The sequence below is a fragment of the Nothoprocta perdicaria genome, unplaced genomic scaffold (genome assembly GCF_003342845.1).
Source record: "Nothoprocta perdicaria isolate Ctin4 unplaced genomic scaffold, notPer1 scaffold_34, whole genome shotgun sequence".
NCBI lineage: Eukaryota > Metazoa > Chordata > Aves > Tinamiformes > Tinamidae > Nothoprocta > Nothoprocta perdicaria.
In genome coordinates this window covers 4,076,496-4,099,030 of record NW_020455577.1, presented here as the reverse complement: position 1 = coordinate 4,099,030, position 22,535 = coordinate 4,076,496, and the positions used below count along the sequence as shown (strand labels likewise).

The 22,535-nt window shown below is 43.5% G+C and overlaps 1 protein-coding gene across 6 annotated transcripts in view; it reads left to right on the top strand.

Moving 5' to 3' along the window:
- Positions 1-8,994, top strand: part of NTNG1 (netrin G1) — a 125,630-nt gene extending 116,636 nt beyond the window's left edge. For all 6 annotated transcript variants that reach the window (XM_026043862.1, XM_026043857.1, XM_026043858.1 and 3 more), the window contains one exon: positions 7,803-8,994. In XM_026043862.1, coding sequence (XP_025899647.1) covers positions 7,803-8,029 — 227 coding nt within the window. In that variant the 3' untranslated portion in view covers positions 8,030-8,994. The remainder of the gene's footprint in view (positions 1-7,802) is intronic.
- The last annotated feature ends 13,541 nt before the right edge of the window (positions 8,995-22,535 follow it).

The window sequence follows — 22,535 nt, the reverse complement described above, 5'->3', positions numbered from 1 at the left end:
CTGGAGCCCTTCGAGTTGCCCTGAGGCCTTTTTGGGAGCCTCTGCGACACAAGAGCGCCACATTTTCTGGGCTTTACAGTTTAGTCTTCCGTCCAGCTGCAGCTCGTGCCAAACTCTGGCTTTGCTGCTAAATAAAGTAATAAGCACCAGGGCCACCCCATGGCTTCTGAAAGCCACAGGAGCAGTGTGTTCCTTGGAAGGAGTGAGGGGAATAGAAGCTTTTAGCCTCATAGATCAATAGGAATTGTGTAATTTTTGTGTTCAAAAGATWATTGCAAATCAACATCCAAGCACCTAGGTATTGTTGCACATGCCGGAATGCTCCAGCTCGTATACAGTGCATACTCRKGTGTTTCAAATTGTGCCCATTTGCACATTTCTACTGTGGTTTGGTCTTTTGAGGGTTTTTTGGTGCCTTTTTGTGCTCTGTGAAGGTGATGCCCATTTAACACATCTTGGGAACTCTTAAGACAGTCCTGTTTGTGCAGAGAAAGCTGAAAAGCTGCCGCTTGGCCGCAGCCATCCTGCTCCCGCTGCAGACAGCACTGCCCGGCACCGGGGTCCCCCATGCCATGCAGGAGCCCCGAGGGAGGGAGGCAGTTCGAGGTCCAGGTCCATCCACACCTCAGAGGGCAGCAGATGGCCAAACCCCACCCCGCAGGAGTCAAGGGGACCCTTTGATGACCGTTGCGGCTGTGAGCCCGAGAGCGGGCTGTGCCGGACAGTGTTATTGACAGCAGGGATGCGCACCAAGCCCTGACCTTGCCCTTGGCACTGAAMAAAACCCTGGAGTTTCAATTGCCTCTCCCGTCCATCAAGGAAGGAGACAGATTGTGTAAGAATGTTCATTTATCTTCAAGGAGCTAGAAATGATGGCACCACAGCTTATAGCTTTTAAGTGGAATATGAATGATAGAGGCATGTGGTCCCTTTTGAGCAACTACAGCTCAGATGTAGTTTATTGGTCTCCCAAGATGACTCTAAAGTATGCTGAGGGTCGGACTAGCACAGTGATGCTCCTCTGTAATCAAAGCAACAAAAAGGCATGATTTTTTCCCCTTTGTAAATCATCTCTTTTTGGAGAAGTGTAATATCAGAACCACCTAAGTGAGACAACTGGAAGATTAATTACCCATTTACTGAAACTGAGGAAGATTGGATATTTTTGTCATCTCAATAGTCATTTTTAGATTACTAAATCTAGGTTTGTTTTCTTTTTTAACAAGTAATCTTGTGTTATCTCTGACAAAGCTCTTACGGCTTCTCTACCACACAAGAGTATGGATTCCATCATTCAGATAKTCCCCTGTCTGTCTGATGGGTTCAGGGGATTTCTTCTTTTTATCTTTTATTAAATTCAAGCATTTTAGATTAAGAAGAGAGATGGAAAAAGAGGCAGCACAAACATCACTCCTGGAACAGAATAACCATCTTGATGCTGCTATCCCTATACCACAGCTGAAATACAACTTGTTCTCTAGAGAATTTTGTTCTTTCAGGAGTGAAACGATCATCTCAACTTTACCCATGTGGATGCCAGGATAAATTGGTACCTATTTAGGGCAGGGAGGGAGGAATTGCCATCCATTCCGTGGCTGAGTGCAGGAGACAGCTCTGATCAGGAGCTGTCGTCTCTCAGGACCTCTGCAGACTTTCCTACAGAAGTTTGAAGTGAAAATTGYGCAGCAAGACCAGAAATTACATGTAGGGAAACAGTCCAAAAACATTACCAAAAACCTTCAGCAAACTCCATTCCTCCATTACCCACCTGTTCATTTCCTCCCTGGTAACTTATAAAACCTGATTTTATAAAACATTGAGTGTTGGTTCCACTGTGCCTCACACAGGCATCTTGCATAGGCTACTCCCTTTTGCTCTGCACTTTGCCCCTTAGGGGCAGTTAAAATCTAACTCATCAGAACATCATCCCAGCTTCACTCCAGGGACCTTCCCATTGAAGTTTGTCATCGAAYGACCATAACTCTGATGCAGTGAGATTTAGTTCATTAAGTTTGTACTTGCAAATGCTGATTGCTTCTATCTCGATCTGGGCCTCACTAAACAAGCCTCGGTAGATCATCTCTACATTGAGAGGATCTTTAGCACACACTACAGGAGCAAAAATATATTCTTTTATACTATATATATCAAATATGGAGCAGTGTTTCCAAATAGTGCAAATAATTATTTGTTACTAACTCCGGTAATTTGAAAATATTTTAGCTGTGATCACTCACACTCTGAAATACCTGGACACGATTATAAAGCTTTGCAACTTGCGTTTGGGTAGGAGTTCTGCATGCCTCGACTCYATCAACACACAGCTGACAACTTGCAGGAAAAAAGATATTATTCATACCTTCATGACTGCTAAGGTTTTCTTGTGTGTGTTTGCTATATGCATGTGCAGATGGATATGTTCTAGGCATGCACACAACCTTCCTCATTTGATGTGCTTTCTTTTAAACGTTTTTTAAAAAATCACAGACTATTAATCAATTTTTTAGATAAAAAACTCTCTGCCTATTACAAAATCTTTACAGCATTTCTAAGAATTAATTCTGTAYCTAATGATAAACCTCTTGCACTCAGTTTCCTGAAACTACTCATGCAGTGACATGAAACCTCATTTTTTCATGTTATTGCAATGTGCCGCTCACAGCTCTCTAAGTAGACAACTCCTGCATATGTTGAAGATGTCAAACATTATTACTGAAAATTTGGGTTTCGCTGTGCTTGTTTTTGCTTTTGTTTTCCCTATGCTGAGAAAGAATATTTGGCTAGCATGCACACCAAAAACTCCCTCCCTCCCTCCCAGCTGATTTCAAATGATAGGAAATACCAAGAAAACAAAGACATTAGAGGAAACTCAGCCAGAAGGCATTTTGTCAGCCCCTGCATGCACATGAAAAGTTRCTATAACAGTGGGTGAAATCTTTGGTCAAGAAGTTCTCGTGATGTCTGTAGTGCCAAGATTCCACACTAACTACTGAGGAACAGTGTGGAAAATTCATTGCAACAGAAGCAGGGTCAAAACTTGGATCAGCCCTTTAGAACAAACCAAAGTATCTTGGCAGTGTATTCAGAGCTGGCCATCCACCTGCTGACAACAATCAAGAGGTATTCTTAAAAAAGAGAGAGGGAAAGAGAAGAGGATATATAGCAAATTATATCACACTGAAGAAAAACAGCAATAGGAGACATCATACAAAACATTTCTTAAAATGAGAGACTTAGCATTCAAGAATGAAAGAAAAATAGAAAGAAAGAACCTTAAGATAACTTATCTTTTTGTGACCACGTGTTATGTTACTACAACGAAAACATGAAAACCAGCCTAGATTTAGATGCAGAAAGGTAGTACCACCTACCCAGGTCAAAGATGACCGTTCTCAATCACCTTCATATTGTTTATAAACCAGTCTGTCTTTTTCACATATTCATGTGACTGACCCATCTGAGTAAGATACCACGTCAGCTAACCTGCAGGAAACAAGGATAGTCTTCCCCAAAAAATTCAAAATAGATTTTTCCCCCTTTGGCATAGATTTCAGAGAGGATAGGATGCTGAGAGAACCTGGGTGCAAGCCTAGACACACARCCAGGAGCTGACAGCACAACATGGACCAGCAGCCTACAGCAATGACATAAGTTTGTACGCCTGTGCCCATATTGCTGCTGCAGAAACAAGTGCAGGCCTAATTTTTCTTTTGTTTAAAGAAACCACAGAGGCATTAAAGTTGAGTTTTGGACACACTCAGGGATTTGTATGCATTATTCAGATGTGAACATTTAAGAAGGAAGTACACATTTGTCAAACATCTATGCAATCCTCAATACTTTTCATTAAGTAGCCAATATAAATTCTGTGAAACACTAGAATGTCACTTACTACTCTCCAACTGCTTGAGCTGGCTGAAAGACTAGATTTCCCCATTGTTTTCTTTTTATTCCATTTGCAAATTTAATGACACTGGAATTACAAAATAAACGGTTTCTCGTGAATATTTTGTGACTAGTGGCAAGGCATCTTTCAGTATTTATAGGGGTCTTATCCTTAAAAAAAAAAAAAAAGACTTCAATACTTTATTAATGACTCCTTTGGTAGGGTGTCTAAATTTTAATTCAAGAAAAATCACTCATGTCTTAACGATTGCAATGGTTTGTTACTTTTCTTTTTCCCCCGAAAGTTGTCAAGATCTTCAAATGATCTTCCCATCTTTAATTTTCTTATATCTCTTTGTGCAGTATTTTAAGGATCCCATAATCAGGAGGCTAGAGCTTAGATCATGAACTGATGAATTATGAAAATAACATTAAGTATTTGCCTTTATTTTACTTTAAATATTTCACTTCCCAGCTTAGGACAGAAAAATTGAGGACTATGCTCAGAAATGCCCTCAGAATAAGCCTCCAAAGCTCTCCAGAGAAAATCTTAAGTTTTCAGCTTGATGTCCTATCTTGTAACTCGTGAAGATCTGCCAACAACTTACAGCTCAGCCACCGCAGGCCCGGGACGCGTGCTCGCTACCCAGTTCATCGGCATCGCTCTCAGCGTGCCAGCCTTCGATCAGGACTTGCTAGCTGATGCCTCAGAGATTATCAAAGTTTAGCTTCTCTCAAAGAGCACAGCTTTGAACACCAAATGTTGAACACACATAATCAAGACATACACATTTTCCAATTCATAACTGGTTATYGGAGCGCTGCCAGTAGCACTCACAGCAGGAGTGTGGCAATGCAAACATCTCCAGTAATGTCCCCTCACTTGAGCCCAGCTCACCTTCATTCCTAGCTATACATCCAATGGTTTCATTTACAGGCAGTAGTTCACTCTCACCACCTACAAAGGGAATAGTAGAAATGGCTTTAGAAGTGGCCACAAATTTTGGAAAAACAAACAAAAAAAAAAAAACCATGACATTTACTTCCTAACTTGTAGATAACAAAAACAGTGATTTGCATGATAGATATGCATGTACACCCTTATGCGTATGTGTGTAAGGGAAAGAGAAAACTAAGGAGGAGGATGCAGGGACAGGGCGAGGTTAATTCCCAAGTGCGAGAATTTGCTAAGAAGAATAGACTCCACTTCCCTGTGTTTCTATGGACACACTTTTAAGAGAACCACAAATATGGAAGAAAAAACTTTTTATCCCAGTATTTTGAAAAAAAACATTAAAATTAAATCAGGTTGAAAAATCAGCATCTGTAACATTGCACCAAGGGGCTGTTATTCATTAAGCAGTGTTGACTGAGGCACTCGATGGGCTGCACCTGCCCGCCCAGTGCAGCAAAATGCTGCTTGAGTCACTCACATGCAGAGACCTGTAACCACAAGACAAGAACTAGGGGTGCTGACGACCTTTTAAAGAATCAGTGTAGAGTTGTCCAAATAAGTTGAAAGTTAGGAAGGGTATTGGAAAATAAATTTGTTTTCCTGCATACTTGGAAAATTTTGTATAGAATCTCATTCATATTCAAGGCCAAACATGAAGTGAAATATCTCTTCTGCTGCTAAAAAGTGGTATTTAATTAACTATTGATTTCCACTCAATTATTCAGGGGAAACAGTGACCAATATTGATGGCACAGATATTTCACCATTTTCACTGCCTGAACTGCAGAAAGCTTCCAGGGCAATGAGAAGTCTAGAGCAGGCAAACTCAGTAGCTGTACCATCAGATAAAGTATTTTGATTTTGCCTATAGCTAAATAAGTACAGTATGAAGGTAAAGTCAGTTTTAAAGATGCATATAACTCAGTTATAGGATACAAACTCTAATATTTAAAAAAAAAATTGTCGCTGTCGTGGCGGACTAATAATGGCACCTGGTCGAAATAATTACAAACAGAATAGAAAGAGAGAGAAAGAAGGAAAGCGCTTTATTAAACCACAAGTGTTCTTTTATATGTTCTATGCAAAATCATGTCACCGGCCCATTGGCTGCAACAGTCAGCAAAACACAACAACAAGGTTGTGACTGGACAAACCTCAGCCTGGTCAGCCCTGCAAGTTTTCTCACCCCGCTCTGCAGCCRAAACTTTTCCCAGACTTGTTTACAATCCTCTGCCACCCAAGCAACCTCTYTTTCTCACAGATACACTCCACAGTCCTCAAGGTCAACCCTCTCCGCCAAGGGAGCCAGGGACTTCACAGACCTGCTGTAATCCCTGACAAAAAATATTTTAAGAGAGATCATTTTTGGACCTGTTATCCTATATTCTTGCTGACTCTTTCACCTCATCTTTAGTTGGTGGTGGTTTACTATTCCTCATGTAGCATAAACATTTTGCAATAAATATAAATGAATATATGAATATAAAGTTTAGAATTCAGCCATATGTAGTCATCATCATCATCAACATACATACCTTTGTTGTAGCTCAGTATTCAAGTTTTGATATTACTACTCAGAAATTGGATACTTCAATGTAAAATATCCAGTTTTTAATAAAATCTTCTAATTACTGAAGGAAGCCCAGGAGAAGGGACATTTATTGTCAGAATCCTTCTAGAGTGTGAAAATTATTTTTTCTGAAGACAAGCCAGGGCAGATAAGATTTCCAGTTCACAACATTTCACAGATTTATGTGGAATTGCATCATTTAAGCATGTGGACTATCTGAATTTTAGTTCTCGTCCTATTCATATTATTTTTAAAAAGATACCAATATTCCTAAAACTATTTTGTTGTACAATTAAGCAATTACTTTACAGTACAATCAGCTATGCTTTTCCCTATTACCAGTTACTTTGAGTATCTCCAGTTACACCTCTAAATCTAAACCTGGCCATCTTCCCCTGATTCCCTGAGGGAAAAGGSATGTTTACGTTCCCGCAGAAGGGGCAAGATCTGCCCTTAGAGGAGCACGGAAACCCAGGGACAGCAGCGCTGCGACCAAGCTCGTGTTCTCCAGCGCGAGATCACGGGAACCTGACAGACACTCTTGCTTAGTAGAGTTACCCCTGTTGGTAGAGTTACCCGAGCAATTATATCAACTGATATTAYGTAACAAAAATAAATAAATCAAATACCAAAATATAACATATGCTCTAAAATTTCTATCTGTGAYAATTTTCCCCCAACTCTTTTATCAAATTAGACTTCAGAAGTCACATCAAGATGCGAGGTCTATCTAGCTAAGAGAGTTTTAAGATGCCAGCTATCCTTGCACCAAAGTAGCAAAGCTAATTAAGAATATTTGATCTGTAACAGAAATAAGATTATCTTTTATTTCCATATGTACATACCATAAAATCCGCATCAAGTAACATACTGACTTTCCCATCTGCAGTTACCCTATCTTTTGCATACGTTTTTCCCAGATCATTAATACATGACAGACTGTCAGTATAAAACACTGGCTTCTTCTACAGATCCTTTCACTTCAGCAAAGCCCCATTGCATTTTTAACCACTGCTCATGTTTCCTAAAGGCTCTGTGCTCTACATCCCTTCCTTTATCTAACAGCAACACTCACCTTGAGCACCAAGGCAGTAGTACCATCAAAGTACAACCGGGCGTGCAGCAGTATCAAGTAACTTCACACTCAATGGTCTGATACAACATTCTCCAAGTCTACAATTTAAAAAAAAAACAGCACATATATTTTTTTTTCACATGCAATTTTTAAGTGTTTAAGCAGCAGGATGCACCCCCTCCTCCCCCATGCCAATCTCCAGGAGGGGCGGGAGGCGTGAGACRGGGCGCGCGGCTCGGCCCCCCATGCGGTGCAGGAGCTTCTGCTGCACCGCGCTCACGTTCATGGTGCTCTCCTCCCTCCCCGCTGTCTTGCAGCCAACGTGTGTGACAACGAGCTGCTGCACTGCCAGAACGGAGGGACGTGTGTCAACAACGTGCGCTGCCACTGCCCGCCGGGCTACACGGGCATCTTGTGTGAGAAGCTCAAGTGCGAGCGCGACGTGGGCGGCTGCAGCCCGAGCTCGGCGCCGGCGGCAGTGCTGTGGGGGCCCGCAGCCTCACTCGCCACCCTGCTCGCACTCACAGGACTGCTCCTCTTCTAGAGGCRTCGGGTGCCACTGCTCCCGGCACAGCGGGAACCGTCGCCGCTAAAACATCGGGAGAGACCACTGGGAGCGAGCGGAAAGGCCCGAGCGGACTAAGCCATAGGGGCCGGCGAGCCCCGCAGCGGCTTCGAGGGCCTGAGGCGCCGAGGGAGCGGCACAGAGGCGATTCTTTGCTGTCAGCGCATTGCGGGCGCGAGGAGCCCCGCTGGGGCCGCCTCCTGGGCCCGAGTGCTCCCAGCGCGTGCTTTAGTGACCGTTGCTCTGTAACCCCTGTCGGTTGAACGATTTCTTTGTCTGATGTTAGTGATGCACATGTGTAACAGCCCCCCCAATAAAAGTCGAGCCCGTCAGACCCCTGCAAACCTCCGCGGCACGAGGCCGGCACAAGGCCGCGCTCACCTCCCCTACGAGAGTGGCTGTAGGACAACAAGTGTATTTATCCTTTTGTATTCAAATGAAGTTATTTTTCTTGAAATAAGATGTACAATGTAGATTTTTTGTATTATTGCCTATTTGTGTTACCAGACAATTTGTTAATGTATTTAATTCTAATCAGATAAGAGGAAAAAAATATTACTTTTTATTTAGTCCTTTTCTTTTTTTCTTTTCCTTTAATTGTGCAGAGATTTCTCTGTATGGGCAACGTGCTGGCATCAAAGAATATCAGTTTACATATATAACGAGTGTAATAAGATTCCACCAAAGGACATTCTAAATGTTTTCTTGTTGCTTTAACACTGGAATATTTCAAAGAATAAAAATTCCTGCATAAACAACTCTAGGAACATGTATTGCTATTTCTTAACCCTTCTTAGAAAACTGAAAATTGTGATCGTTGGTCATCACCTGGTGATGTGGAAGAAACTCGGACTGAATAACAGAAATTGCATCACGACAATCTCACCCAGGTTCATTTTACTATTATCTTGACTGTTTTGGCTAACAGCTCTAAACATAAAGGCCGTCATTTGTTTGAGGAAATTTCTAGGCTCAAAAAAAGCATGGAAAGTTGTATAGTTCCTGTCTTTGTTCTTGCAAGTCATTGCAGAAATCATTCCAAGACTAATTTACAAGGTATTACAGAGACTAGTCTTTAAATCATGCCATTTTTGTGGGTTTTGGCAGTAATGAAGTAGATATAGCCACTGCTTAAATTTGTTTCTCCAGAARCTTCATTAGAATAGTTTTATATATGTACCAGGCTGTCTGAGAAACTGCAAAAGCAGCAGCAATCACAAAAAAAAAGATTTAACTTTTAATAAAGTCAAATTTAATATTTAGAAGGAGTGTCAAAACATACAGCAGCGAGTAGATAAAAAGTGCTGCTCCAGCAAATAAAGTTTGTTTTAAGTATTGCCCGAGGTGTAATAAATTCTTGTTTCTGCCTTTTATTAGGCCAATTACCGAGTGTGACAGAAAAGGGTAGCAAAAATAGAGGAGAGGCAAGCCAAAACCACTGCAGTGTTTCAAAATCATAAGGGGAGGAAAAAAAAAAAAAAAAAATCAAGAGGTAGGAAGACTGTGTGGATTCGTTGCCCAGCAATTTTCTTCACACAGGCTGTAAATATCTTACTAACATAATAGCCTAGCAAGGAAAACAATTAATCAGCAAAAGAGCAATCCCTGAAAGAAATTCTACCTGGCTGCCTCTGCTGTGGGGAGGAGAGCTGAACTGGGGCTCTTCACACAGTGGACCAGGTGCAYCCTTGGAACAGGGTCGGCACATCAGCTCTTCAGTCCTGAAGGGAAAGCCCAATGCAAGGATGAGGAGGAGGAAGATGGGAAGCAGCTGGTGCTGGCTGGCCTTCTCACCACCGTTCTTCACAAAGGAGGCTCACTAGTTGCACTCTCCTCCATGGACTAAGCAAGATAAGGGAAAGGCAAGTTAAGAGCCTGGCTGGTTGCCAGCACGGCCCCACGCAATGGCAGGTGGCTGTCAGCAGCCTGCTCCCCATAATAAATATAAACAGATATTGCAGGCTCACGGAGGAATATCAATGCTAACASAGGTGACATGCAAAGCTGGAGATTACCTATAATTAAGTGGATTTCTAATATTAAAACGTGGAATTTTAATTGTCTTAAAGCTTATTAGCATAGACCAAATTCAGATTGTGTAATTATTGGGGAAAAATGCACTTTAACTGCCATTATAAACTCAGGGCTTTGTGAAAGCACTCAGAAAGCACGTTAAGCACGCTTGGTTCTAAGGAATTCTGCCGGCAGGGCTCAAGTCTAATGAATATCAGATTGTGATCAGTACAGCGGCATTCCAATTTCGTGTCGTGATCATCATCTAAACCGGGGCAGAATTCATGGCTTCCCACATATTTAGCTACTGCTTCTTGCATTTTACCTTCCCTTACCTATTAATAAAATTATAATTTTAGGTGTACATTGAGTGGAAAGTTTTCTTATCAATCATCACTTCCCATCAGTTTCACTACTTATGCCTCTGAACTCCACAGAATTGAAAATTTTGAATATATGTTTCTACTATTGTGTCCCAACTCTACTCTGTGAGAGTGCGCGTGCCTCTACAGAGAGGAGGAGATGTACATTGCGGTACCTTGCTCCACCTGTATTCTCACCAAATCCAGAGAAACAAAGGCAGGACTTGGGCTCCCCTTTCAGATGCTGCAGAGAACAAGACTTCTGCAAAGCTGTAGGGGTTCTCTCCATGGTAGAAGGCACTCACAGCATCTGCTCTACTTCCCACGTGACAACAAGCATCCCTTTTAGCACATTCTAGGTTTCTGGCAGTGTACTGGCAGTACTGTTTCCTTCTGAACACCTGTAAAGTAACAAGCATGTGGATGATACTGAAAAGCWATCAATAGCAGCATGATTGCTTAGCTGGCATTTTGGCTGATAGCAAAACACAGCAAAAGGGGCCTCCTGCTTATTTACCATTTGCTGTGCAATGTTTCTTTCCTCGAGGACCTGGCATGCAGGAATCACCCAAGCTCCATCTCACTCTGATATTTGGATGATAGTTCAGAAAACTATGATGCTATATCTAGCATCCATGATTAGACTTGTGCAATGATACTAGTCTTAGCTGTTTTGGTAAATCAGTCTTGGTCAGCTTGTGATTCCTGCCTTTCTAGCCAGAGCATCGGCCCTGATCGAGGCCCCACACACCAGCTGAAGGTGCTAGGGCCTATGACAATGTGCAGCTCCCTGACAAGGGAGTTCTCTGAAASCTCCTCACTGATGGGGATTGAGATTGACCCCAAATATTGCTCTCACACAATAATTGATCTAATACTTCATCATAACAGAGCCACAGAYGAGGAATTATTTCACATAACAAACAAAAATTGTGCAGAAGACTCCTCAAATTAAGAAGAGCTCTCTGCTTGCATATAATTTGACACATCTTTCTCATAACTCCAAGACACCAGTAGGATTTTGTTATAGCCTCACTGGGATTCTAGGTTGATTAAACCAAAGAATTAACTAGATTCATCCATGCACATGGTTTATTCACCTGTGAGAAACCTGTGAGTAATAATTTTCATAGTTTTTCCCCCCCCCCCAAAATAAGCATGACCAACCTCCAGCCCAGCCTTCAGATTTGTCCTTACAAATGCTAAGCTGCAGATGTAAGTATTAAGGTATAATCCATTGATACATTTCTAAGGAAAAACATAAGGGCAATTACTTACGGATTCAAGCACTTACCCACCAAAACCCAGAACTGTAATTATAAAGCAAAAATATGGCCTTAACCTCCTTGATACCTTTCCCACCATCAGAGAGCACCAGGGAGACCGGGTGCTCACAGCACAGCCAGGCAGAACAGCAGCATTTTGTGCCATATGGGCAGCCACTTCGCGCGAGCGCTCGTCACCAGAACACGGTGCTCACCAGGGCGCTGCTTGCGCCACAATATGCTAGAGAACAAACTCCAGCACACAGCATATGTTTCCCTTCATTGTTTTTGTGGCTATCGCTATGTATGTAGAACCAACCATATGCACATATAGATGACTACATATTGCTTGGGAAATTAGAGGCTCGGAGAACAGAGGCTCAGATCATCCAATCTGTAAGACTAAACACCTTACCAGAGTTTCAAGAACAGGATTCCTGTGCATAGCATTGGCACATTGATATTTCAAGGGACAGGGCAGGATAAAATGGGCACCATGGAAATCGCCAGCCACAAGCCCCACAGCAGAGCAATAGAGCAGGATGGGTTCTGCAGTCATTCAGGTCTCTCCCCTCATTCAGGCCAGGTTTTGCAAGCTATTATTTTAAGTTTCCAGATTTTAACAGGCTGATACCTTCATGTCTCCCAATAGCTGTTTTCAGTTTTATCTGAAAACAGAAATGAAAACATCTCAATCCTTTTGTACCTCACAGGGAGCACAGTTCACTTTGCACCTACAAATAATCATGGAAACGAAATCTGTGGCTGCTGTCTCTAATTGTTGTTTATAGCCGCCAGTAGCAAGAGATCTCACTCAAAGGCTTGGGCTCTCCTGGACTAGATCTGTAAACACACTGAATGAAAAGATGTATTTGCTTGCACAGTAACTAAATAAAACACAGGGCAAAAATCATTCTTACGAGATTCTTATGATACTCATCAACCGAGTGYCAAAGCCCTTCCATTTATCACAACCAAGGTACTCCAAAAACCCTCAAGGAAGAGGCAATAGCCTCGGTTCTTATTCTCCACAACCTATAAATTTTCAGCTACTTTGAACAGAAAGTCATTTATCCTTCAATAGAGAGGAAGAAACTGTAGCCCTGAGAGGTAAATGGAGGAGCTGCCTAAAGCAAGGTGGCCAGGAGTAGTCAGCATGGATTTACGAAGGGGAAATTGTACTTAGCCAACCTGAWGGCTTTCTACAATGAGAAGCTTCACTTGGTGGATGAGGGAGAACAGCAGATATTGTTTCTTTCAACTTAATAAGGCTTTTCAACAGTCTCCCATAACCTCCCAGACCAGCTGGAGGATGGAGATGGACTGGTAACAGGCTCAACTGCCAGGCTCAGAGGACCGTGATCTTCTGAAATGCAGCTGGAGTCCTCCATGTAGAGAAGAAGCACCCCACACCCCAGGAGAGGCTGTAGCCTCACCTGCTGAGAAGCAGCTCTGCAGAGAAGAACCCGGGGGCCAAAAGTTGACCAGGAGCCAGCCAAGTACCCCTGTGGAAAGACRACCAACCACTTGCCATGCTGCCTGAGGAAGAGCATCACCAGCCTGATGGGAATAGCCACAGGGTGGTGTCCCAAAGAGAAGGAAATGGGAAAGAGGGACTAGAACCAAAAGGGAAATAATATCAGGGAAATAAATCAGAGGATCAAAACCTCACACTTTCCTCAATGCTTCGGATACYGGGGGAAACCCGAGACTCAGTGTGTGGCTGCACCAGCTCGCAGGGAACATTTCTTGTTAACATCTCCTGCCTCTAATTGCTCTTGCTTGGCAGGATGAGAGGAACAGTATGCAGAGCACCCAGATAATTACATATATTATGCTTTTGCTCTMTTCCCATCCTACAGCTTGCTTTCTTTCCTCCCTCACTTGTCAGAGTGGTTTTTCTTTTTCTTCTATGTCCTCATAAAATATATTTATTACTTTGCTCCAGAGTTCTCCCTACAGCAAAGAGTAGGTGGGCTGGTACTTACAAATTAGTCTTGGCAGTGCTCCTGTGCCTCCCTAGATCTGGTAGAGTCACAGCTACTTTTACAATCCCCCCATTGAGTAGGACGTAAGGAACRATGACTAAACTATGTAAATTTACTGGCAAACAATTTTTTGATGGGTTTCTTTTTTCCTGACAATATCTAGCATGGGAGCACGGCCTGCACTTCCCCGCAGCTGGCTTGCCACTGCAGGCGGGCAGGGAAATGGGCTCTTTCAATTTACTTGCCAGGACTCAAGTTCTAAGACGCCGAGAGACTTGCAAAGTCAATTACAGCAAGGGAGATTAATCCTGACACCTAGTCCGCCGCATTAAATAGYGAGGCCTGGAGTTTCCCACTCCATCCAAATTATGCAAGTCTAAAGCTAAATAGTCTTCCATCTGCATGTATTTGCCACCCACTTGCTTCAAATTATCTTATCCAAGTCTTTTACATTACACCTCCCCAAACATTGTCTTTGCCTACTATGTTTGGAGTTTCAATGTTGTGATATGTACCTCACACATTTGATTGTACTGTTTTGGCTTCTCCTGCTTTGCACTTCAGTTTAAGGCTAGAAGGAAACCACAGCTACTGTTTGGAAGGCATGTTACATGCGAGTCAAAATAATTGGAAGCATCTTAGCAGTCTGAGAAATTAAAAGACATGCATACACACAAAAACAGTAAAACACTAAACTCCTCTTACAAAACAAGAGATGGCTACATGTTTTGTTCTTTCTTCCTCCTTGTCTGAATTTTTCTTCGTTGGATTTATTAAGGCTCATAACATAATTCTACTATGACTTTATAAATTAACGCACAGTATCTTTCATAGCTTGAAATGCCTATAGCTTAGCATTTAATTTCTTCCACAAATGCCTACATGCTGAATCAATTGGGTTTTGATACATGGATATTTCTGCTTACTGGAAATCTGGTAGCAAAGGACTCTCCATTTTGAATGGGCTCAAAAATATGTATTGAATTTAATTTTTTAATAGACAAARTCTATTTTCCTATTGTTTGAAGAGTTTGGTAGCTAGTTCAGAGAAATATTTTCTTTAAATATTTTTGTTTTGTACAACTAATTAGCCCATTAATCAGCACACCATAGTATAGCACAGATTACCCTCAAGCCAATAGAGAGCAACTGGTTCAACATACATTCTTCATAATTCATCTGTTCTGATGTCTTTGCATTTTATTCTTCAGCCTTCAACATTATCTTGTCTTGCTTTCCTCCCTTCCCATTTCCAAATATACACAAATCTAAGCAATACAAATATTTTCTATTAAACACAAATTTTTCCTGCACTTGTACACAGCGTATTGGGCTGATAAAGTACTTAAATAACACCCAGATAATCACCAACTGATCATTTGAAGTTTGTAGTAGGAATTCCTACATCCTTTCCATCATCGCGTTATTTATTAAAGCTATTTATCGATATTATAAATATGCTGATGCTCAAGCATGTTTCCAGTAAAGAACAAGAATCTACAGGCATAAAATTCCTTCAACAGAGGCCAAAACCTAAATTAGAAATGAGCTCACGATATTCCAGACAAGTGCTCGAGCGCATGCTGAACTCCAAGCGTGTATGGTGCTTGGTCCCTTTTCAAGTACTTTGTCTCCTCCCGATCTCTTAACGCCTCCTTTATTTTTGCAGATGGCCTGCAATGATTTAATAAGAGGTAGGACATCCCTCCAGCTGCATTCCCTCAGTGAGGTGTGCAACACGGGGCAGGTGGCACAGGGCCAGCTTTGCRCCTGTTTCTGCTCCTGCCGGGTGCTGCCAGCGGGGCAAGGACTCCTGGCACAGCCGCTGGACGAGGCATGCGCCACGTTCACAACTTCCCCATGTTTTTTCCCCAGCTGTCCAAGCAAGGGCAGGGAATGAAGATTAGCTAACCCTGCACCTCTTAAATGAAGCAGGAGAGTCTCCCCCTGGGAGATATGGGCTCCTGTACCTGTGGCATCTCCTCTGTGGAACACAAGGCGGCTTCCTCCAAGGACCAACCAGGCCACASTCAGCAATGACCTGGCCCCAAATCCACCAAACACTAAGCAAAACCTCACCTTGATTTCAGCAAAATAAAGTCAGGTTTCAAAATGGCTTGAAAAATAATTTCAGGAAAGGAAAAAAGTAATCCCCTCGGCATTATCTCACTGATCCTGCGGTAATCTGCAGCATTCCTACAGCTCCATGTACTATTTATTGTGCATTATTCTAGCACAGCATTTAAATTATTCTCATTTGAATGCTTCCACAGAGCCAGCAGTTCTAGTGACAAATGTCTTAATTTTAAAAAACACTCTACATGGCAGGCCCCGTTTCTACCCACCAGAGGAAGGAACTCCCCAGCTGAAGCTGTTCTCACCACAATTTGTTTGCCAGCAGCATGTTTTCCTGTTTAATCCGTGTTAACATTTTGTTCGGCGTTATCCTAACTGGCATGCATTCTATCTGATAAACATCTCCTCTTTTCCCTCACAGAAACATTATTTATTTATGACATTATTGTTACAGACAACTAAACAGCCAAGAGGGAAACATATTTGCTTTTCCACAAATACCTGCACATGCTGTTAAACCCGAGTCCTTTTTCTTATAGGAATACCTAAACCTCAGTAAAAGGCTTCTCAGAGCATCCTTGGTATCCAGCAGATCCAAAGACAGGGGACAGACACAGGCTGCCCTGCCAAATCAGCAAGGAGGAAAACATCCCCCCTTTCAGGCTGGTAGGGGGATGCACAGTGAAACTTTCTCCTTCTCAGCCCTGTTTGTCCTGACTCTACCACTGAATGGGCTCATTAGAAGATGACTCAGACCTAGGGCTGAAACTGCAGGACACTGGAGCCTATAACCTGTTTAATTTTCCCATAAGTTTAAGATTGTACCGGGGAGGGAAAGCAATGGGAAGACAGAGCAAACTTCCATTTTCTCTGATTTGCTGCTGCTTTAAATTTCATTTGCAAGGTTTCTGCTAGGAAGCCTCTCCTGAACAACCTAGGTTACTGCCCCTCCCATGCCAGGTACCTGTGAGCACAGTCGTTCAGCATGGAGACACTCATTTTGTTCACCTGGAAAACATCTTTTTTTGGACAAAAGCYCCACCTGCACTGTCAGCATGTGGCTAAAATACTGCAAGAAAGGGACATCCCACTGCATGGTCACAGGCAGGCTGAAAGAAGGGGGGGAAACGGGTATGTTTTTCAGAAAATCTCCAGCATCACTGACTGATGCGGAAAAATTTTATGACTCCCTAATTAAAATTTTTGCTGCACCCCACTGTTCCTGACTGCAGGCCAGGGCACTGAGCAACACGCCATGCCTGCCTAATACTTCTCTGCTAGATAGGAAGGACTGAGGATCAGCTCTTACTAAAAGCAAAAAAATAAAAATAAATAWAAATAAGCAAACAATGAAAAAACCTCTCTAAAATCTTTGGAAATGCACTGGTTGCATTTCCAGGGTTGCTATTTGTGCAGCTCCCTCCCACTGGGGTCACTGGGGCCACTGTCTCAGAAAGGTGCCAAGAGGCAGGTTAAGCTCCAACGCCCATGGCTCSTCGGGTGCCGGAGGGGCTCCATGCAGCCTTCTGCCTAACCTGCCAGAGCAAAACCAGCAAGGGCTGGGAGCTTAAAACCATTCCAGGGAGAATCAGTGTCAAAAGCTCTCTGGCTTTAGAGGGAAGTGATTGCTCAAGCTCTTGAGATGCTTTTGAAAATCCAAGCTTTAATCATTATGCCTTTCTGCCCTTTCATTTATAGACACTATATATATATACACACACACACACACGTGCATATATATGTATATATATAAACACAGAAAGGTAGGTACAGAACTGCACAGAGTGGCAYGCCAGATTCGCCTGACACCTTGTGGCCAGAGGGGACCCGGCAGCGCGCGGAGCGGGCGCGCACGCTGCCGCGCACACAAGCGCGCCAAGGCTGGTGGCAGCGTTGGAGCAAACTCAAACCAGTGCTTGAACAGACCTGCTCCAGTAATGAAAGACATGGCTAGGTCAGTGGGACGAGCTGGCACGTGGCTGCAGAGGCAGATGTAGAACTTGGGTGAACGGGGCTACAGCAGACCAAAACCCTGCACCTATCTCACCTGAAATGAGAGCTGCCAGCACAGCAGCACCACTCTGCTAATGTTGTCACTTTTAATATTATTTGGATTTTTGCTACAGGGACCAAGCCATTCCTGCCATAAGAACAGCACTTTAGTGCATTGCACTTCAACCAAAAAAAGCCTCAAAACTCCCTCCAACACTTCCCAGACAGGAAGATAAATGACTGACAAAAACGGGCTTTGCCTGTACATGCAAGAAGAGCGTGCAGCAAGGGAACGGACCCTCACACCAACTCCTCTCCATGCTCAAGTTGGGCACGGCTACGCCCGCAAGGGAAGGACWGCCGCTTACTTGGCTTCTAATTACCACACAGTTCAAGAAACAGTAACTGCACAGTTGCCTCTCACTCACATCCTGGGGACTGCACCAAACTCCAAAGCGTGTGGCCAAATGCCAACACTCCCGGAGCTCCCTGCAAACTGCCTCGGGACCAGCACGGGCTGCCAGCCCCAGCTTTGGGTAGGCCACACCATGAGGGAGCCAAAACTCCYTAGTTAGCTCCTGTTCATGTAAAAAAGAAGTCTCTTGAGTGACAGCAATGCTGTCACACCCTTAGAGCTCTGTGTTACTTTAAATGCTTTGGTTGCAAATGAAAGCCTTCCTCTAGGACACAGACAGGCCAGCTTGGCAAGCTGTTGGTATCTTCCCAAGAAGGCYGTTAAAAGCTTACGTGCCTTTACATTTACCGGAACTCAGGCTTGCAGTTGCACAGATTTTGCAGCTGGCTGGTCTTCACAACCACTGTGTCTGGGTTGTGGAAGACGTGAGGGGCTCTTTCATGAAAGATTCATGTTTTCTTGATGCAGATTAAAGGTGACATGAGGCTGGAAGATGCTGGTAGGAGCACTGCAGTGACAGCTGGGATGAGCTTGCCCGCACACCAACAGTGTGGCAGGGGGACGCTCTGCCACTGGGATCTCAGGGCATGCCACCCACCCACCCAGTTTGCCAAGAGCTGGAGAATCCCACCACAAGGACAAGGGTGGCAGGCAGAACACAGGTCTCCTGAAGCYGTCAAGGGCAGCTGTACTCAAGGCTGCACCTACCCCATGCCYAGAAAATTAGTGGTAAAGGCTCTTACTGTTCTTCACTGTTATGGGCCAGGGGTCTGGTGATTTTATGAGGGCAGCCACCACTTAGCAGGGTGCAAGGCCAGGGCAAAATATCAAGGGCTGCAGAGCCCACTCAGGAGACCCACCACACGCCTTCGCCGCAGCACTGGGGAGAAGGGCCAAGCAGCAGCACAGAGTTGTGCGGCTCACAACATCTGTATGGGAAACACTGACGGCAAAACTAACAAATATGGGTGCCTGGATTCGGTACGTAAAACTCAATTTCCTAAACTTGGCTGGAGTTCTGCCACCCACTTCAATGTGGCCACTATTTTAACCTGAAAATGTCTTCAAACAAACTCTGCACCTCAGTGAAAATGGCAGCCTGCCAGCACGCGAGATGTTAGCAACACCACGTAGCTCAGCCCTGAAAACGTCCGCCAGGGGAATGTTCCTCCTCAGAGGRAAACAAAACATTTTACAAGGTATTTGCATTGCACAAGCAGGGCAGCCACACTCACCTCACACACACACAGGTTCCACGCACTCCCCCTGCTCTTATTACAGCAAGGAAAACCCTGTATCCTGTTTTACCTGTACTGACAGAACCAGAGGCTTAAAGCCCTAAATATGCAGCTATGCTACAGGATTCTCAATGCACCGGAGCACTCCAGTGTGGCCCCTGGATCCACTGGCACCGAAAGAAAACACGAGCTTGTTTATGACGGTCCTGAACACCTTTGGTGCTTTACAGCCTTAAGAGGGACAAGGAAAAGCAAATGTAGCATGAGCAGGGGCCAGGAAAGCAAAGGGCATCTTAYACAAGCTGGAATTGTGCAAAAAACATAGTCTGTGGTCTCCTCCTCAAGTAATCAGGAAGCTTTGCTGCCACAAACACTTAGGGGGAATCCACTGCAATCAAGTGCTTCCCCCGCCCCAGCAAGCTCATTTCWGCTGCAATTATAAACACAAACATAAAAAGATTTCTTCAATGAACCCRGGAGATAGCAGATGTTAATTACAATGAAATGGTATCAAAGCCAAACTGGCATTTGTTTTGGTTTGGTTTTGCATGATTAGTTAGGCAGTGTTCCCAAGCAGCATARACTGCAGGCAATGCAAACCCTGACCACTTGACAAAGATATATGTCGACTTGCCCATCCTATACAACCAAATGTCACCTACCTAGTTATTAGCAATTGCCCTTAAGCTAATGCATCATATGTCTTTCTGACAAGAAAAATGGCTAGGTTCTGACAAAGAATAATTGTCACCTCAATTGAAAATGTTAAAATGTAACTGAAATCAAACATGAAATTATTAGTGAAAAATGTAGGGGAGCGGAGAGGTGCATAACTTGTCTGCAACGCCGGTGCCTGGGCTGACCCAAATGTAGCTGTAGCTGGCGCCAGGGCAGCACGGGAGCCTGCGCGCGTGGCAGTTACACTGCTGTGAGGTGCCCCAGTGCCCAAGGAGCGTCAGGGCTAACCCTGAACAGGACCATGCTCTGGGGCAGTTTCAGTTTGCTCCATTCTAGCACTCAGCAGCCTGATTCTTGTCAGTTTCACACCAATTCTGAACTGCTAGGCTATTAAAGATGCTGAATACTGTGTACCAAGGCAAGGAACAAGGCCACATCACCCAATGCCGGCCGCCGCGCTCCTCCAGTCTTGGGCCCGGGTGGACTCCTGCACTGCACCGCCAGCTCACTTTCTGCACRGAAATTAAGTTGTCCAAGTATTCTAATCAATTACTTCTTGATTTACTGCCTTCCATGGCATTTTCCTCTTTCATTTATTGGTACACTCAAGCTGCATTTCCTAAGGGGACATGGTGTGCTAGAATTTTATGGCAAAGAACATGCCATTCTTTTGAAAAGTTTCTCTCCTTCCAGCACAAGCCTAGGCTATACCCTGCAGGGTGCCCCTGACCTCAGCTCTCCCCTCTCCATCCTCGCAGCGATATCTGTCTCTTTGGCCAGAGCTTTTCCCACCAGTGCAAGGATCAGAATATTGATCAAAAGCTCTCCCTCACTCCTGTCTCCACCRAGCTGCACTAAGCCTAACAAGTTAATAAATGGAGACATCTTTCTGCATGCACCTACAGCAGAGTTCTGCTTGATATCTCGCATTCAAATGCACAAAGGTTGCAATCCTTGTCTCCCTCCGAAGAGGGATGTAAATCCTGAGTGGGCTCTGCAGTCCAGACTTGGGGATATTTTTATTCTGGCTGCCAAGAACTGCCAAGCACAGGGGTGATCAAGTCAGCAGATCCCTGTGCCAGCTGTGGGGCAAAGGGATGGTGAAAATAGCATTAGAGCAGCTCTACACAACCTATGAYTGACTTATCCATCATCTTACTGGTTCATTGGTGCTTGTTTTGCAGCAGGTGGAAATTTCGGTGTTTTCCTAAAAATTATCCTCCCCCACATACTCTATTGTACAGGTCCCTCGTRACTGTTAATCATTCAAATAGATGTTTTTCCACACAAGCAAAACCCTTCTCCCACCCTTCACAAACATTATGKTTTTTTTTCAGCAACAGAATCCTGTAATATTCCCCAAACTACCCATTTCCAATGTTATTAGAAAGAGTCTTTAAAAAAAATGGAAAAGGATGATGACAAAAACTCACCTTAAGGATATTGATTTCTTTGCTACAAGTATTAAAATAATTTAATTAAAATAATATGCCCTTAAATCTAATGTTACATTTTCTGAAAGTACGTGAGACAAGCATGGAAAGCAGGCCCACACAATACTGCTCATTCACAAGGCCAGAGAGAGAGAGAGACTGGTGGTGGGGAGATTCTCTGAAATTTAATTAACCCTGGGAGAATCAATAAAACCATTTGTTTGGCTCAAGCACCTGCTCTTAGGTAATAATATCTTCATGCTACTCCTGTTTAGATATATTAGAGAGGGAAGAGGAAAGAAAAGGGGGAAGTAGGAGTGTGATAAACATGATTCCCTCCCATTGGGGCAACTGGCTGCTACACAGTCTGACCTCTATACTTACCAGAAACTCTTGTTTGATTGTACAGAATTTTGTACAGAATTTAAAATAAGTCTTTATGAAAATACTTATCTAGCTGCCACTGAAGCTGAGGCTCCTGTGCATTATGCTTTAGCCTCGGCTTTCATGTGTGTGCTACAAGGATGCTAATATGTTCCTCTAGGTACTAAAAATCAGTTGGCCTGAGACACAGCTGGAATATAATTTTCTGGACAGTTCTTTTATCTGATTGCCAGAAAACTATGACCTATTCTGAGACATGTCCTGAGGCACCGTCACTGCTAAAACCCACACAGCTGAATAATTCTGAGAACCACACGTCCTGATTAATMCATATGGCTCCAGCTCGCACCAGTCGCTGTCCTCGTGATGAGGGACTGTGCATGCGACAGCTGAACTTTTCAGCCCTGGTCAAGTTTGAGCTTTTCCCAAGCTTGCTGGCTGCCCTCCATAGCCCCCAGCACCAGCGCTTCACATAACTTTATCCTCCTCAGAAGATGAAAACAAAAATACAATGAGATTCAAGTGCTCTGGACAGGCATCATCCACAAAATGCAACAGTGAACAGTGAACTCCTCTGTGGAAAGTAACCTAATATATTTAAAGGACATCTCAGCTTTTTTTTTTTTTTTTTTTTTTTTTTT